This window comes from Archocentrus centrarchus, chromosome 16 (assembly GCF_007364275.1).
Source record: "Archocentrus centrarchus isolate MPI-CPG fArcCen1 chromosome 16, fArcCen1, whole genome shotgun sequence".
Taxonomy (NCBI): Eukaryota; Metazoa; Chordata; class Actinopteri; order Cichliformes; family Cichlidae; genus Archocentrus; species Archocentrus centrarchus.
Window position 1 is genome coordinate 17,797,982 of NC_044361.1, and position 18,571 is coordinate 17,816,552.

At 40.0% G+C, this 18,571-nt stretch overlaps 2 protein-coding genes across 3 annotated transcripts in view; one reads left to right on the forward strand and one right to left on the reverse strand.

The window, feature by feature from the left end:
- Positions 1-51: 51 nt before the first annotated feature.
- On the forward strand, positions 52-11,403 carry mboat1 (membrane bound O-acyltransferase domain containing 1). Its single transcript, XM_030750826.1, has 13 exons — positions 52-303; positions 722-867; positions 1,805-1,882; positions 3,360-3,455; positions 4,993-5,048; positions 5,388-5,442; positions 7,260-7,452; positions 8,142-8,334; positions 8,501-8,604; positions 8,735-8,799; positions 8,944-9,076; positions 9,512-9,663; positions 10,484-11,403. The coding sequence occupies exons 1-13, from the start codon at positions 214-216 to the stop codon at positions 10,656-10,658; spliced, it is 1,536 nt and encodes a 511-aa protein (XP_030606686.1). The 5' UTR covers positions 52-213; the 3' UTR covers positions 10,659-11,403.
- Positions 11,404-15,664: 4,261 nt separating this feature from the next.
- The window catches only part of LOC115793830 (transmembrane protein 65-like), a 39,564-nt gene continuing 36,657 nt past the window's right edge, over positions 15,665-18,571 (reverse strand). Inside the window, exon 7 of one of the 2 annotated variants that reach the window (XM_030748968.1) lies at positions 15,665-17,673. In XM_030748968.1, the coding sequence (XP_030604828.1) occupies positions 17,524-17,673 (150 nt within the window). In that variant the 3' untranslated portion in view covers positions 15,665-17,523. The remainder of the gene's footprint in view (positions 17,674-18,571) is intronic. The other variant, XM_030748967.1, reaches the window with a different exon arrangement.

An 18,571-nucleotide genomic window follows, 5' to 3' on the forward strand; every position in this document is an offset into this window, starting at 1 on the left:
TGTGCCTGTACCAAACTCGACTGGTACCGACGCGGAGGGAAAGGAGGAGGAGGAGGGAGGAGTGTTTCTGGTCGGCCGACTGGTTTGACTTGTCACGGGCGCTCTCGGGAAAACGATGAATTTCAGTCACAGAAAATAGTAAGTAGTTTGCTACAAAACACAGCAAAAGATAACCTGGAAAACCGAGGTGTCGTGACAGAAAAGCTGCGTAGGATGGGCGAGCCGGCGCAGACTCCGTTTAAAACCACTGGATCCGAACTGCTGCTGCCCGTCAGTGAATACTTGCGCTTCCCTCTTGATCAGGTAGGACTAGCATGAGTCATAACTCAGCGGGGCTATTTCGGAAGGATTATAAATACAATTTTTCCTCTATCATGCAGTTTTTTTTTTGTTTTTTTTTAAAAAAAGCATTTCATGTCATAAATTAATGTCTTGTCTGTGAACATTGTGTCACTTGAGGGATACACGTGCGGTGACTCCTTAAAAGTCGTCGACGCCCACATTATTGTAATAGTATTGGGAGGATTTCGATTAACTTTCCTGGCCCCAACACCGATTTCTCAAGCTCAGTAACGTGTCATACACAGCCATTTGGTACTTTCCTTAACTAGTATCACGAGAAAGATTTTAATGAAAGTCCTTAATTACCTATAACAGGTATAAAACGTAAATGATTTGACGGCTGTACACCTCATACTCATTTCTGTCTCCTCCCACACAGGTGAATTTTCTGGCATGCCAGCTATTTGCCCTAATTGCTGCCTTCTGCTTTCGTCTCTACCTCAGCCCGGCCCGTGTCCGTCCCCGGGTCAGGCACACTGTTGCCGCTCTAATCGGCATTGCCTTTCTCATCTTCTGCTTTGGATGGTACTGTATTCTACTGTTCCACGCAGTACTCCATTCATTTTTTTGTCTCCAGTAACCCACTGACATAACGTCACTATATGTATGTGCTGAGATAACATTTGTGACATTTAGGCGTACAGTATTAAAAAAACAAAACAAAGCTGAGGATCCCAGGGGTGTCAAACATGAGGCTCGGGGCCAGAATTGGCCTGGCAAACGTTCCAATCTGGCCCACTGTTTGGCTTTGGAAAATATGAAGGAGGGCATAGATTTTGGAGCTTTAAACTGTATTTTCACAAGTTTTACAGCTCCTCCTATTAATAAACACACTCCACCCACAATTGCCATTCATACTGCACCAAAGTAATCAAGTAATAGATAAAGTTAATTGACAGAAAGGTTACTGTTTTTGACTCTTATAGAAATGTGTTATTTTTTTTAACAGTGGGTACACGAGATTGAAATAAAATCAGAATGCAGTGATTTACAAATCTCTTAGCTCATACATTCATTTGAAAATAGTAGGAAGCAATGTGTTAAATGCTGAAAAATATGCATTTAAAATGTGGTAACAGGTGGTAACCAACTTTCAGAAATGTGTTGATGTTAAATTCAAAGTGAACAAATGTTGCATTTCCTGTGTTGTCTTTGTATTGTTTTTCACTGTAAATATGAGGTTTAAATTATTTGTATCCTGTTTTGATATTTAAACTTTACGCAACTTCCTGAGATTTCTACAGCAGTGAAACGATGTGGGATACAGTGCTAAATGTTTTTAGTGCCCCAGGGTTATAATTACAGTAGAACAATGAACGTACACACTTATGAGACAAATTAGAAATATATGTGGTTGTGTTCATTGCTTTAGTAGCAGGTCTCAGGGGAATTTAAGATGTACTGGCACATGCAGCCTGTGTCATTTAAAGCACATTCAGATTGTTTTATGTCACTTCTGCAGGTATTCATCTCACATCCTGGTTGTGGTTGTTGCAAACTACTTGATCATCGTCAAAGCTGACATCAGCAATGTGCACAGGTAAATTCATACCTCAATGGGCGATAATGTGCGTGTGTAATGGTTTCAGAAATGCTGTCTTCTTTACTACAACAACAACAACAACAAGTGTAAAAGACTGATGGATTCTCGCATGCAGTTGTGCAACTGTTGGTCTTTTGCCTGTAATTCTTGTAACCGTGGTGTAGCCTGGACGGTCTGGTTGCAGACCTGCTCATCAAACTCACGTTTCTGGTTGTATTGACTGGTGTCTGTTCCGTCAAGCCCATACGTGTGCGGCAGGACTGTTACAGCCTTTAATTTCCCATAATGAGGCTGCAGTACTAGTCACCGTTTTCAGGTCGGACTTGCCAAACAAGATCAACCCAGCCCATGAAACATTTACTTCTTAGGTGGGCTAAGTTGCTAAGTTTAAGCAGCTGCGCTGCTTTTGATATCTGTGTTTGTAGTGTAGATAATAGATAGTAGATCATTGCTCACGCCCTTGAAGTTTACCACTCATTCACTCTCTGGCACACATTCTAAGAAAGATATTATTGTAATGCACCCCACCCACTTTATCTTCCTGTTATAATGTGGCTTGAACTAAAGTACCTTTTTTAAAAGTATGAAACCGGTGGAAAGCATGTCAGGTGACAGGAATCCAGGCATGCCAACCGGACCAGTCTGCTCATTGCAGACAGCTGGCAGTTGTTTATGTGGATGTTGAAACTGTCATGTTTGGAGTGTTTCTGTGGAGCTCTTAATGCATATGTGTTTTTCATCATGTTTGGTTGTATGTGGGTGTTGGCTTGAGACAGAATGGCTCAGGTGTGTCTCTGGTAGTTTTTTTTTTTTTTTTTTTCCTTTTTATGGCTGGAGCAGAAATGTGGTATGGTCATGTTGCTATGGTATTCAAGGATTACCTGAAGGTAGAGCAAGGTAAAACCAGTATTGTTCTTTAGGTTTCAGAAGCAAAACACTATGTAAGCTCAAAATGGTCTCCTGGATACACACCTGTGTGTGTCACTGACACAGGGGGAAACACGGGAAGTGAATGCTTTAGGATAAAGTTAGGAGATTCTAGGGCACAACCAGAACAATAAACAATCGTTGTGTTAAGGTATGGCAATGTTTGTGGCTTTGACAATGTGAAATGTAAGCCAGAATATCAGGTTTCATTTTTTACTGCCTCAGAAATAACAGAAGTTCTTACCTGTGCCTGTATTATTGGTCATTGTCTTTTGAAATGAGAGGGATGCATGGAAATGTCTTCATCTGAGTATGTGATGAAAACAGTCACATCTTCATTTTGATGAAATAGGCAAGAGGCAACAGTCACTTCCAGTAATTTCTTATGACTCATTAAGAAAATTTCTTTAAATTATATCTCCAAACTCATTCACTGGTGAGTCAAATGTTAACGCACCATCTTGTTCTCTCTTTTTTTCTTTTTCTGATTATTGTATCAAAAGAGTGTTTGAATTGTCCTTTGATTGTGTCGTTCTGTCTCGCTCAGGTATTCCATGGTGATATCTATGGGCTATCTGACTGTGTGCCAAGTGAGCAGAGTCTTCATCTTTAATTATGGAATACTTTCCACTGACTTCTCTGGGTGAGGAAACTCTGAATCTTTTCTTTCCTCTCCTCTTTGCCACACCTTCCTTGTGACAGCACATTATCCAGACGTTTGAGTTTTAGATATGTTATCACCTAACGTTTTTACACTTTGGGGCACCTGCTTGCACAGTGACTCCCTCAGCCTTGTGCATATAGAAAACATCTGATTAAAAGGCCAGCAGCAAGACTTGTTCAGTTGACAATGCCCAGCCAAGGAAAGTTAGGGTGCTCTCTGCCTCCTACAACCAGTCCATGTGTGGGGTGGTTTCATTGGAAATGTCCATTTTTCTATGCGTTTCTTTTTCAAGTAACAGCTGACTTTGCTGGCCTCTGTGTTCAGCAGCTTCTTTGCCTAGCTCCAGCGTGGATGAATTTGCTGGCAGCCTCACTTACACTCCACGTGACTTTAGAGATGAGCAGCCAGGCCTATGAGTCAGCCTTTGGTATGGTCCCATATTGAATTAGGGATCCAGTTTTTATGTTTAGTGTCAGTCCAGTAAGAATGGTTAGGATATTTTTTTTCTTCTTTTAAACAAACTACACACACTACTTAGCCAGAAATGATTGTTTCTGAGCAAAGGTTGTGTGATTCACTTTTTCTGACTGAGCAGCAATCATTCATTTGGATGATTTTTCTGGTTTTCCATGTTTTTTTTTTTGTTGTTTTTTTTTTTTTTTTGCTGCGCTCTCTGCAGGAGGGTGTCATTCATCTAGAGCTTATCGCTAAAGTCTGTTTGCATTTGTTCAAGAGCATTTCCACGAACTGGTAATGTCTGAAATTATGCGTAAAGGAAAGGAAATGACACTTCAGGCAAAGATTTTGGGCACTTTGCCTGCCCTGTAGTTTAGAAAATGGAAAATTGAACCTGTATGCTATAGTGCTGGAGTGTTTCACATACTGGCTGAAAACGTTTCTTCAAATCCCCCTGCCAGCTTTCATTGAGCTGGCACTGCCAGCCGCATGGCCAGCCTCTCTCTGCCTCAGTTTTCCATGCTGTGCACACAATGCAGCCCTCTCACTGACACAAAGCAGTGTGTGTGCGTGAGGGAGAGAGAGATGTAGTTTATATGTGGACACACATTCACATGAGTTTCCAAACTGTGAGCTTGATAAGCTGAAAATCTAGCTGTACTGTTTTCAAAGAGGCACAATGATACAAAGACGCTCCAGGGATAGGAAAGAATTGCATTGGATTAATAAGTGACCTGATTTGCCACAACTAGGAAAGAATGAAGTGATTCACAATGGTAAACAAATCCAATAGCCTCTCACAGAGGCTCAGTTAGTTTGGGAAGTGCTTTGTTTTACATTGGCAATGCATTAAATGACTAAAAAGTGCTTACTTTCATGATAAAACACAAATATATTAAAATTACTGCTTGCTAAGCTATCATATGGCCAATATTTAAATAATGTAACATGATTATTACTGTGAAATCTTTTCAAAATTGACCACCTGTATCAGGCAGGGGTTGTGAGGGGTTCTATAGTCAAATTAAAGAAAAATAATTTACCGTCTTTTTCTGCCCAGGCCTTTGATGATCGTAACCCAGAAGCTCACCACATTTGCTTTCCAGCTCCATGACGGTAAGACAGAGGAGTGGATGCACACAGTGCTCATGTAAACTCAGCACACTGGCAAGCCTCTGACAGTGCCTTTCACAGCACGCTCTCAGAATAACTTAACATGAACGACAGGCCTTTTACACTGCAGGAGTCACACCTGTTGTAAAAGGTGAAGTCTGGGTTTTTTATGAAATGTTGAATGTTGAAGTCCTGATTGTGTGAAAGTGAGTTATTCTTCAGACTTGTGCTTTTCCCACTGTGAATTGTTCTTGTTTCAATGAAAAAGGTCTCTCATAGTGAGATTTAAATGTCTGGTAGAGAAGGAAAAAGATTAAACACATCAACATTTTTTTTTCCCAGGTATGTCCAAGAAGATTGAACAGCTGACACAGGAGCAGAGGCTTATCGCTATAAAGTAAGTTTTCACAGCAAAGCAAATTAATGACTTCATTAACACAGTAGTAATAATGTGGTTTTGAAACAGAGCCTGATTTTAATAGACTGAAGCACTTTGTTAGGATTTTTTTCTGTCTTGCTGATTTTAGTTTTTAAGTCTCTATGCATAAATGCACTTACATACATACCAGCCACTTCATTAGGTACACCTCGCTTGCTAGTATTGAGTTGGACCCCCTTTTGCCTTTTGAACTGCTTTAATTCTTCATGGCACAGATTCAGTAATGACACAGATTCAGATTTTTGGTCCATGTTGATATGGTAGGTCCATACTGATAAGCTGCTGCAGATTTGTCGGCTCCGCCTTCATTATGCAGAATGATTTCACAGTCCCATTCCACCACATCCCAAAGTGCTTTTTTTGGATAGTAATCTGGTGACTTGTGTGGAGGCCATTTGAGTACGGTGAAATTATTATCATGTTCAAGAAACCAGTGTAAGATGATTTAAGCTTTTTGGCATGGTGTGTTATCCTGTTGGAAGCAGCCATCAGGAAATATGTGGTCAAAAAGGGATGGACATGGTCAGCAATGATACTCAGGTAAGTTGTGATATTTAATGATGCTAACTTGGGACCAAGGTGCCCAAAGTGTGCCAAGAAACCACCAGCAGCCTGAATTGGTGATACAAGGCAGGATGGATCAATGCTTTCATGTTGGTTACACCAAATGTCTAAATGCATTGAGTTGCTACCTTGTGATTGGCTGATTAGACATTTGCACTAGGTAGCAGTTGGCCCGGTGTACCTAATTAAGTAGCTGGTGAGTGTAATACTATAATGTAAAATATACATGTCCACCAAAGCTGTTTAGATACTTTCACAGTGCATCTGAACTTAGATCTTATTTAAAGAATAAATAACTGTTTCTTTTCCTTTAGCCGCGAAGGACAATGACAAGGACATGAAATCATGGTGAATAGTTTATTTATGGAAAAAAGCATGCTGGGAACATAGAAAAGAGACATCATTTTGCATGGAAAAACCTTACATTTTTGTGCATGTGAATTCATGAAATCACATTATCAGTGGACTGTACCATGCATGCCATTTTAAAATACATAAAAATGTATCTAAAAGCAATTGTAAAATCTAGTCTCCCACCTGTGCAATAACCCTGTAGTTGTAAATCTGGTAATTGTTGTGCTTGTCATAGTACTTAAATATTAGATTCATTTGACTAATTTTGTTCTTTATTTATTAGGGACCATGCATAGTCCTGATTCCAGTTTCACGTATCAGTTTCACTGTACTGTAAACATTATATATACTTTGTAACATGGATGAAAGCTCATTGGTTATGATTTAGCTTTGAAAAGGTAATAAACACATTAAAAACCTGATTTTTTTTTTTTTTTTTTTTTTCCTCCCACTTCTTTGGAAGTGGCTGTTTGTTTGTTTTTTTTTTTTTTTTTAAATGAATTTTTAATACCCATCCCTGGTTCCCTTTATTCCTCGGTAACTGGTGTATGTGGTGAGTCAGAGAAACCGAATTAAAAGCTAATTTTAAATTGCGAAGATGAAACTTCATAATGTCACTTTTATATAACTTAACCCAAGCAGTGATGCAGGTTCACATGATCGCTTGTTGAATGTTGTGGGTTTTTTATTGTTGTTTTTTTTTTTTAATTTAAAAATAGATGGCATGTATTCCTCATGTTACGACACAACTTGGGAGAAACTCTAAAGCAGCACTGTTGTTTCACTGGAAGCGATCTCAGTTACTGGTTCCAAAAGGTTTGTCTCATTTCAGTGATCTCTGCCATGTCTCTTTGTAGCGTGAAGCCTACTCTCACTGAGTACCTGAGTTATAATCTGAACTTCCTGAGTGTCCTCGTGGGACCATGCAGTAACTACAGAGAGTACGTAGACTTCATAGAGGGCAGACACATCAGCACGAGGCTCAAACAGCAGAATGCCACAAGGTACAGGGAGAACGGCTATAATAAGACACAGGACCCGTCACCCCTGGTAAGTTCATGAGTCCTGGTTGCTGCTCTTATAGTCTTTTCCTATTTTCATTTTTATATTTTTGGAGAGAGCTACTGTATCAGGAGGGGGACTAAATCCTGATTCATTGAGTCATCGTTCTTGCATTGCTTGGAATTACTGAAACTTTACTAGAGTAGCTTTGCATCATTCACAGTTCAAAATAATTCTTTATCTTTTAATGGGATGTGGTGCAGGCATACACTTCATCCACTCTGAAATAGGTCATTTTAGTTCCCTTCCCCATGTTCTAAGTCAGCTTTCTGATTGGCTGTTCTTCATATATTGGAGATTTAAATACAGGTGGGCGAGAGCTTCTGATAAAACTGAGACTGAGTATTTGGAGCATTTAAAGACATGCAAAATCAAACATCTAGGGTTTGAATGCTTCTTTCTCTTATTCTGTGTTATAGACGTTGAAATTGGTGCAAAGTTTTTATGGAACATATGATGCATCCCATGATCCTGATGCTCAAAGTTTGTTATAGAAAATGAGATTTTGGCTTTAGATCCTGATACTTGCAGTGGGTGTACAGCAAAGCTACAAACCAATAGTTGGTTTCTAGTTTCTCCTTGGTTAAGTCTCGGATCTAGAAGCTAATTTCTATTTCAGAGTGATTTGAAGTGTAATGGTTCTTCCTATTGGTGCTCAGAAGTTGTTTTCTTTGCAGAATGCTGTCTGTCGAAAGCTGCTGGTCTGCTCTGGCTGTATGCTGTTCTTCTTTACTGTGACCCGGTCCTTGCCGATAACGTACAATGTTGACCCCGACTTTGTGAGCCAAGCCTCTTTCCTCACCAGGCTCACTTATGCTTTCTTTTCCATACAAGCTGCAAGGCCCAAATTCTACTTCGCCTGGACACTAGGTAGGGTGTGTGTGTGTGTGTGTGTGTGTGTGTGTGTGTGTGTGTGTGTGTGTGTGTGTGTGTGTGTGTGTGTGTGTGTGTGTGTTTTATCTGGCCATTTCCTTGTTTCTGGGGGACAAATGTCTTGGAAGTCATGTGATAATCTTCCTCTGTCTTCCTCTGGCAGCTGACGCAGTCAACAATGCTGCAGGTTATGGTTTTCTGGGGATGGATGAATATGGAAAACCATCCTGGGACCTCATCAGCAACCTCAACATCATTGGGATTGAGGTGCCCTGTTTCAGATGATTAAAATCGAGAGCGTTACCTTTCATCGCTCTGTCTGATTGAAGGTTAATTCGACACTGGAGCACACTCTTAAGTAGTTAATGATCTTTTTATTTATTTATTTTTTTTTTAGACCGCAACCAGCTTCAAGACCTTCATAGACAACTGGAATATTCGAACAGGAATTTGGCTTAAAACGTAAGTGCTGCAAGTGTTAATCCAACTTTTCATGCCCACAGTCAGAACCCTCCATGTTTTTTTTTTCTTTTACCATTTTGCAGGCTCTTTAAAGTCAAATTCCTCCTTTTTGTTTTTTTGTTCCTCTCTCTCCCCTCTTTCCAGGGTGTGTTATGACCGAGCCCCAAAGCACCGTTTGGCATTGACCTTTATCCTGTCTGCTCTGTGGCATGGTGTTTATCCAGGGTACTATTTTACCTTCCTCACTGCCATCCCCATCACCATAGCAGCACGAGCTGTAAGTTGTCTACATTCTCTGGAAATTCAAATTAAAAATCAAGAATACAAATGGAAGCCAAACAAATTGTTTACTTACTGTATTAAAACAAGCAGTATGCTGTAACTGTGACTCGATTGGACAGCCCTGTTACTATTACAACTGTGTAAAACGTAAGGATATTTCAGTTTTCTCAGTACAACTACAAACAAAAATGTATCTCATTAGTATGAAAATGACTCCAGAAATGTGTTTAATGCCTGTTTGAACAAAACCTCTCTGGGAACAGCTTTAACTGACTTTTTATTGCACAAGAACACTCTGCACTTCCTCTCCTTCTTGTCCATTATTTGAATAGTTTGAGATCACCAACAGTTTTCCCTGAATACACTAATCGTATCACCTGTGTGAAAACAACAACTTTTCCCTCTATGTCCATCTGCCTCTCCCCACCAGATACGAAGGTCTATTCGTCATTACTTCCTGGAATCCAGAGGCTTGAAGCTGGGCTATGACATCTTAACTTGGGCAGCCACGCAGCTGGCCATCTGTTACACTGTCATGCCTTTTCTGCTTCTTGCAGTAGACCAGAGTATAGTTTATTACAGGTATGTCCTACCCTGTGTTAATCAAATTATCCTCTCATCCTTAACTCCATAGTTGTGTGATTCAATATTATATAAATTTTCCAATGTTTTCATACACGTGAAGCCAAGCAAGAGCGCCTGTTGACACATTCATATGGTTCCAAAAAGTTGCAATCGTGCAGGCAGAGTGCACATTCACCCATCAGCAGTCCTTATATCATACGCTAGTAACTTGGTCCGGGTCATGTTTCCTGTCTTTGACAGTGGAGTAGGAGACAGGAAATAAGGGCAGGTCCCCAAGGCTGGTCATTACAGTTATGTAGATTTCTTCTTTAACATTAGCACAACTAATGCCCCTTATTTTAATATACATTCACTGGCCACTTTATTAGGTACACTAATACTGGGTGGACCACCTTCAGACTTGTCTTAATTCTTCATGGCACAGATTCAACAAGAACTGGAATGTTGATGAAAGGCAGGATGGAAAAGCTTCATAAACACTCCTAAACCTTGTGGAAAAGCTTCACAGAAGAGCTGAAGCTTTTATAGCTGCAAAGGGTGGGCCAACATCATATTAAACCCTGTGGATTAAGAATGGGATGCCACTTAAGTTCGTATGTGTGCGAAGGCAGACGAGCGAATACTTTTGGCAATATAGAGCATGAATGTACATGGAGGATTTTTGTGACAAAAATAGGAGGCATGTCAAGAGCTGCTATGCCTGCGATGTCCTTTCTATTGGATCTCAGTTCTCCTTTTAGATTTTTTTTTGTAATCTTTTCTTTCTTTTCTGCATAATAAAAGTTTCACACTGTTTTTCCGTCTCTTTCCCACCTAGGTCCATGTACTTCCACGTGCACATAATCAGCATTCTGGCTGCAGTCGCCCTGCATCGCACACACAAACCCAGGGAACCCACCACCAAAACATCCTCTGTCTCCTCCTCCTCCTCTGCTCCGTGCTCAGCCCAGTGCCAGCATGTTCACTCCAACAACAATGACAAAGTAAACTGAAAATCTCACTTCACGTTCTTTTACCAGACTTTCAGTACTAAATCTCCTCTCAAAGACAAAAAAATGGGTGTCCCTAAAGGCCATTCAGCCAACTTAAAATGGGAAAAGGTTGTGCTATTTATTTTTTGACAGTACAGAGTAAAGAAAATTTGCACTTATGGTACTGGATGTGAACGGGGGAGAGCCCTCTGCCATGTTTGATGCGCAACAGGCAGACACTAATGAGAAACTTTAGTTGAAGAAATGTTTCTGGTACCACCACCAGAATGCTGGCCCCAATCCCACTTTCCCTTTCACCTACACCCCTGCTCCCTCCAACTTTCTCCCCTCCTTAGCCATCTCAACAGCAGCCTGCCTTCTCCAACAACAATGCAACAGTGTGAAGAGAGTAATGAGGCTCACTTTCTTTCCTCAATCTGTGCTGTCCTACTGACTGGTTGGGGATCTAAGCCAGCACAGCGGGACAGCAGCTCATAAATGGGGCAGAAATACCAGGACACATGCACACACACAAACTCATGCATAAATAGACACTAGGACACAAATATGCACATATAGTCACTCTTAGACATGCTTGTACTCGGTCACACTCGGGTGGGACACAAAGGCTGTCCTTGTGAGGCCGCAGAGGAGCATGCCAGGAGGAGGGGGAGCTGCACCCGCTGCACTCACTCTACCCAGAGGATTTTGTAGATCTGTGTGGGTGATGGTTGCATCCCAACAACCACTGTCAGTGACCCCAGTGTGTGTGTGTGTGTGTGTGTGTGTGGACCTAATTGTGAAAAACTATGGACTGTCACAGTACTTCCACTGTTTACTGGCTTGGATTAAAACCACATGAAATACTAATCTGACCATTGAGCTCTCAAACGGTCTAGTTGGAACCATTAATATTACTGTTAGCCATTACTAAGTATTTAGTGAGGATGGCAGCTCCTTTAGGTGAGAATAGTCTGCGGAATAAGGACATAATTTCTGATAATTTCTATGGATATTCCTCAGGTTTTCCCCTGTGAACATAAAGGAAAAGGTAACAAAGTGAAATCTTGTGCTCATGTTGTTTTGCCTTGCACAGTTGAAAGCCAGAGTGCACTACCCATAGCTTAAGTCAAAGTAATCTGTTTCCCCTCTGAAAATCTCTTTAACAGCAGTGAGGTGAAATTCTGAATGTGTTGGTTCTCATCACATGCATGGTGCTGAATCTCTATTAGCTCAGTATCAAATAAATTCAGAAAAAGCTGTGGTGAAATAGCCTGAAAAAGAGCTAAAAACTCAAGCGTGTTCCTCCTCATTGGGTGCCGTGGTGGTTCTCATGTTCTTTATAGCACCGAGAGTTTGATTTAACAGAGACATCTGGTGGTTGTTTGTACTGTCTGAACTGAGCTGAACCGAGTGATGAAGACAGGTTGTTTGACTGACTTAAACGGGCCTTTTTCCACTGTGCCACATTTCCTTCTCTGCACGAACATTTCCCTTTGCACAGTTGAAGCAGAATAATCAGAAGTTAATGTACTGATTGCAGATGAGCCATTCACTTTAAAACAAAAGATACCACTTGCCTTTTTTAATTTATTGTGCTGTATTTTTTTTTTTTTTTTAGCACTGATGATAGGTTTGGGAGCATAAGTAGTTTTAAAGGTGGCACATTGGATTGTTCATTAATGGTGCTATCTGCAAGCTACAATGTTAGCTTTTCATTATGGTTATTATAAGTTTTGCCAGAAATACTAACAGTAGAGTTACAGTGCAAGATTTTGTTACATAAAGAAAATGTAGATTACACTTAAAAATGTTGTAAAATGCACAGTGTGGGTTGCCTAATGAAAATGTGTTTTTTCTTTGGGTTTGTGCGTCATCTTTAATCATGGAGAAGCAATCTTGATGCATTTTTATTGGCTGCTTTGGAATCTAAACTGTGTAACTACAGGAGAATGTGTGTTTTGGACTTGCCTGTTTGGCTCAGTTTACTTAGTGACTCGACCCTCAAATTATGAAGGCTCTACTTTGAGGCTTGAAGTTTTGTCGTAACAGGTGATGTGACAAGCGTCCACTTCATGGGTGTTGGCGTGTTGGAGGGGAAAGTGTAAATCAAATTTAACACTGTTTAATAAAGAAATATTCCAAGGTAAATTCAAGATTTTAAAGGAGGTTATGAGTTCTGACTACATTTTAACATTTAAATTTTTTGGCCAGTTTGGATTAAAGATGCTATTAAATATTTTGTTGAATGTGGCAGTGTTTGAATGTACATCAGTGCGTCTCATAGTGTTAGTGAAATGTTAGGGACGATAGCTTTCGGCCATTAGTTCTGAACATTTAGATGTAAAAGGTCTGATGGGGTTACACTTAGTACCTCAGGCCTCATTAACTGGTATAGGACTGGTCATAACCTTTAAATCCTAAGTTCTTGTCTGTAACATTTGTGGCACCACATGTTTTTATGTTGGCGATGCATTTTTAGAGCAGGGAGACGAGCAGCGAGTGGCAAATTTACAGTGTGAGTGTTGATGAGCAGCTATTTAAATGACCAATACTGAAGATGTTTTTGGTATGTGTTTTGATGATGTTTTGTTACATAAATGTACTGACTGTAAGAATGTGTATGTGAGAGTTTCTAACTACACCATTGCTCCATTTTAGTATTGATTGTATGGAGGAATGTGATTTTTATTTTTTTTAAGTGAGTAACAAATAAAGCTCCAGTGGAAAACTGTCGTGGGTTCGTTATTATTAAACTATAATGAAGACGGCTTTTATTTTTGTGTTCTGAAGCTGTGAATATAAAACCTCTAAGAACAAATGAAGCTTAGTTTCAGTCAGCAGGTAGCTTTCGTTTTCTGTTAGTGTTCGCCGTTTGCTCGCTTCCTCATTCCTGTGATCAAGCCAAACCTCCTCCATGCGACGCCTCTCCCCGAGCAAAGTGGCTCCATCTCTGTTCCTCGTGTCATGTCTTTTCCCATCTGGCACAGATATGCCTGTGTGTGCGCGCATGCAGTGATCCTGCCTGAGCTCAGTGTCACATAATTACAATAAGACGACAAACGTGTATAAAATGTACTTAAAATCACTATAACACTTGATTATGTTCTCTTTCTAGCTGTTACTGGTCCAAATTGGAGAAATATGGATACTTGCATAAATGGTTTCTGCAAACACCACCAGTCATCTGGAGGTAGATAAGGTGAAAGTGTGCACCTTTTTAAGTCAGCTGTGTTGGTTATATTGTAGTGTTTGCATATCCTTTAAAAAAGTGGGGGGGTACCCACAATCCTCAACTTATCACTTAAGAAAAAGGTAGAAACAAGTGGAATAAGTTATCCATGCAAACTACAAAAATGTACAAGATAAAAGGATAACACACAACTCACAATGAAGTTTCATCATTGAAACCACAGAATTATGTCTCCAGATAATGTTCAGGCTGTCAGTTCTTTAATGGGAAGACTTTGCCTTTCATTTGTTCAAGCATTCTGTGCTGGTCCTCCTAAATCTTTGCCACTATTTGATCCAGACCCCGCAGGAGGAAGTGATATTTAAAAATTGGAGAAGCAGCTGCAAGTATCTGGATCAGGTAAAGAAAGAACTCCTTTACTTTCCGGAGCAGGGGATTGATTGACAGAATGTAAATGATCTAGTTAAAATAAAGATATAAGATGACTATGTGTTCCTACTTGAGGCTGACCTGTGCTTCTGAAAACCAGAGACTGTGTATATAAAAACGGCTGGAACTCCTAAACAGTTAATGCAATACTTTCACTGAAGCACTTGAATTAAAGCTGGAAGTCTGAGCTTTAGTTTAATTTAATGTCCACTGTGCAGGTGTGCAGAGGCATAATTAATCATTTGCAGATAACCTCATGGCTGAACCATGCATTTAATGCATACCTTATAGACACATTTTAAAAAGAGAAATCACTTTATAAAATACCATTTTTCAGTGTGATCATGCAGAATGTGTGAAGTCCACACTAGGCAAGATGTTTGCAGCCAAGTGGTAACTGTTTAATCAAAGCAGATAAATTCCAAAACAAAACACAGAAACACACTCCTATACTCTACACCATTTTTTCCTCCTCTACATTATATTTAAGGTTCATTTTAATGATCTTTTTACAGTTGCACAGAGCACATATTCAATGTTTGTTTACAAACAAAAGGAATGGATTTTACCTTGACAGAAAGCAAAAATGAATTATTCAGCACCATCAAAAGAAATAAAGTCATCCATACTGCCATACATGACACAGTAGTGCAGGAAGGAATCAGGTTTTTAATCCACGTTATGCAGATTTTCTCTGCGTGAAATGCATACATGCCCATAACTGATTAAACTGATTCTTCTCAGCTTAAACCAAACAGTTCCTAGAAAGATGGAGCTAATCTCAGCACCTGCTTGTACCAATGAAAGTAATCGTAACAGCTTACCAACTCACAGCATTCAAGAAACACCAGAACATCAAACAAAACTGATCCTTAAGAATGCATGCATTTGACTGCAGCATGCTGCATCCACCCCCCCCTCCCCCCCAAAAAATCACAATTCAAATGGCTGCATCAGCTCAGAGCTCTTGTTTGCCCTCCTTTCAATAACTTCATCCATTTCAAAAGGCAGTAACTCCCCTATATTACCATATTTTAAGTGAGATTATATGTTTTTACCGCACCTGGCTGCACATTAAAGAGTCTTAAAGCCTGGAGACAGGCCATTTAACAGCGTGGTTCAAAGAGGCAAATTGCTGTTATTACTGGAAACTTTTTTTTTTTTCATAATAGCCTTTACTTTGAACAGACAATCCAGTTTTAAAGAACTACAATTTATCACTGGCTATCTTAAAGGGAAACACATGATTCTTCTTTGTAGCCACAAAAAAAAAATATAGCTTGTGCATCTTATTCCAGCCTGAGTTACTTGTACTTTACCTCTCCTTTATCCTCCTCCACTGATTCATATCCTGCTGCAATGCACAACCTTAGAACATACTCCATTTTTAACAAATTAAGGTTACTTTTTTTTTTTTTTATTAGCAGTGCATGCAAGGTGTAAATCAAGCAATCAAGATCAAAAATCCTAGCTACATATATGCATGTGTTCATTTTATATATTTTCTTCATTAGCACTCTTCAGGATCACATGTTACCCACATAATAAATAGCTAGAACAGTCATATACAGAGTAAAGTCTCCTTAGTGTTTTTAGAACAAGTGTAGTGAGTTTAGACTGGAACAAAGCGGTCCTTCCTGGGACAGAACGCTGCTGAAAATATACTCAAAGGTATATTTTGTGCTGATAAATATTTTCTGTTCTGAACATGGCCCTTTGAGATAAAGAGGAAACATAATACAAACGCACATTAACATCAGTCTGAATGTTACAACAAAATAAATACACTCCCTGTGACACGGAGCTCCTTCTCATATATTTACCTCCTTCATTTCGGCCCCTGAAGGAGAATCATTTTAACAATAATTACAGGGTGATAAATGATGCAGTGAGATTGGAAATTATAGCTGGAGAAGATTAGCAGCTAAGGTTTGTGGTGCTGGGGGCCGAATTATACCCCACGTGCGTGGGGGCTTGTAGCAGGTCTGCCAAGTTGAAAGAAAAAAAAAAATCAAAAATAAAATCTTTGTGTCTCAGCCAGTGGAGGGCAGTAACACACATTAGAACTGAGGGACAAGAGGAAATGCAGCCCGTTTGCACATCCTGTAACAGCCATCTCTTAGAATGAAAACAACAACAAACACATTATGCAAAAACAACATTTAAACTACCCCCCTGTGCTGTGGTTGCTTTCAGAAGAGGTTGCATATTAACTTGCCTTGGAAGGGATATGTTGGATATTGGCTCTAGGCCGCAAATACAGAGCAGAAAGAGGGACATCACATGATATATGAGCCAGAGGATCAGTGCAAATGGGGAAAGAGGTCTCAGGTGGTCCACAGCTTGTAGTTCATATCGTTCTGCCAAAGCTGTTCACCGTCTCTTCCTCCCTCTGCCTCTTGCTCCGCTCCTTTTCTTCAAACAAAAATAGGTTTCAAAGCTGTTCGCATAGAGTACACATTTCAGCTTCTCAGCACATTTCAGTGACTTGTGGAAATGCTTTGGCAGAACATGCAAGCTTATATGCAGTACATATATGCTTGACCAAAAAATGAAAAAAGAAAAAAAAAAAAAAAAACAAAGCCATCAGGTGTTACATATTCAATCGCCTGCAGCCGACTAGCTGTCAAGGCCTGTGGATGAGCTGGGACTTTGAGACCTTGATCAAATCCAAAAGCTTACATGCTTGCAAAACTGAAGACACTCAGTCCTTGGTTTACAACCATCAAAAACTCACAAGGAAACACAGAAAAGGTATTTAAACACTAAACTGAACAAATGACGTGGCTCTTCGTTCAGTCTTTCCTATGAAGTTTAAGATTTTAATACGACTGAGATTTAACTGTGTATTCATTTGTAAAATTTCAGGGGGTGCTTAAAACTGTCAGTTATCCTATATGCAGATAACAATCTAGAGTTTAGATATCTCTCACTGAGCAGACTCGGAGGAAACGAGGAGGCCGCTGCAGCGTCTTAGACAAATACGTTTCCGGCCGTGTCGGTCAGTCGAGACAAAGTGAGGTTACGGTGCAACGGTTAGCAGCAGTCCTGTTTCTTCAAGAGATGATGAGCTTTCCTGTGCTTAAGTTCAGAGTTTGCAATGAAATATTATCTAAAATCCTCTTCAGAATACCTGTGATAGTTCAATTGAGCCACGTGATTGGACCATACGGAGTTCACTGACATTTCCATACGCTCCAGTCAGTGTCAGATTAAGTCAAGTGTTCAAATGGATTCCAAATAGCATTTGTCTCCAGTTCCGTTTCAGTTTTTGCTGCTCTCTGCTGGAGCAGGTGGTGACTGCGTTTTCTCCTTCACCTCCATCTGGCCTTCTTTCTTCTCATCCTCGTCCTTGAAGAAGAGAAGAGGAAACATGCCGAGGATGCAGCCGATGCCCACGCCGATGGCTTTACCCTGCGCACGGGAAGAAGAACACGAAGGTTTTAGCAAGCTGGAGAAAGTTACGGCGGGATTCTTTTTCATGTATTTCAGGAAATACATGAAAACTCGCCTTATTACTGACTGATGAACACACAGGTCTTCTGTACCCTCTGTGCATCTCTATAATGCTTCAAGTTCTCTGAAAGTTCAAACCAATCTTTCTTGAGCAGATTTTTGTCAGAAAAACAGACTCAGTGGCCTTTATTTATAGAAGGACATCTTCAACACGCATGTCCAATCTTGTCTTTTTAACTGGAGCAGCTGAATCTAGTAACCTTCTGGAGAAGTCATACTTTCTCCAGCCTGCAGTGTGATTAATAATTCTCTGGGTTCAATAAAGAGAGAAAAGTCTAACTAGTTGTGCTTAGAATTGCGATTTACTGTATTAAAAGTTGTTTATGTAACTGCAGATTGGTCTGTTGGTTCAAAGAAATCTTTGCTATTTTTATTAAGCTCAGTGCTTTTCATGCCACACCTACTGTCTTATAGTAAGACAAACAAAGGCTTGGGAGCAAACACTTGAAATCTCCACAGCCCGATATGTTAATTTAGCCTTATATTTAATAAAAAGAATTTCCTAATGAGCCACAACAGCCTTTAACAGCCAGCCAGGTGACTTTTAGTGCCACACTAATCACTGAAGCTAATTATACTTTGCGCTTCAGCAGTCATAGCATATTAAAGATCAGTCAGGTTTAATTTCCTTTAAGGAGAATGGAGTGATTGAATGGGCCAGTCGCAGAGACTTGTGTTTCTGTTGTCAGCGTGCAAAAGCCTGACCTGGTTTGATGAGCATTTTACACAGTAAATAGAAACCCAACAGAAATGGCTTTTGCAGCAGTTTCATTAGTATCCACATCCACCAGGGTCC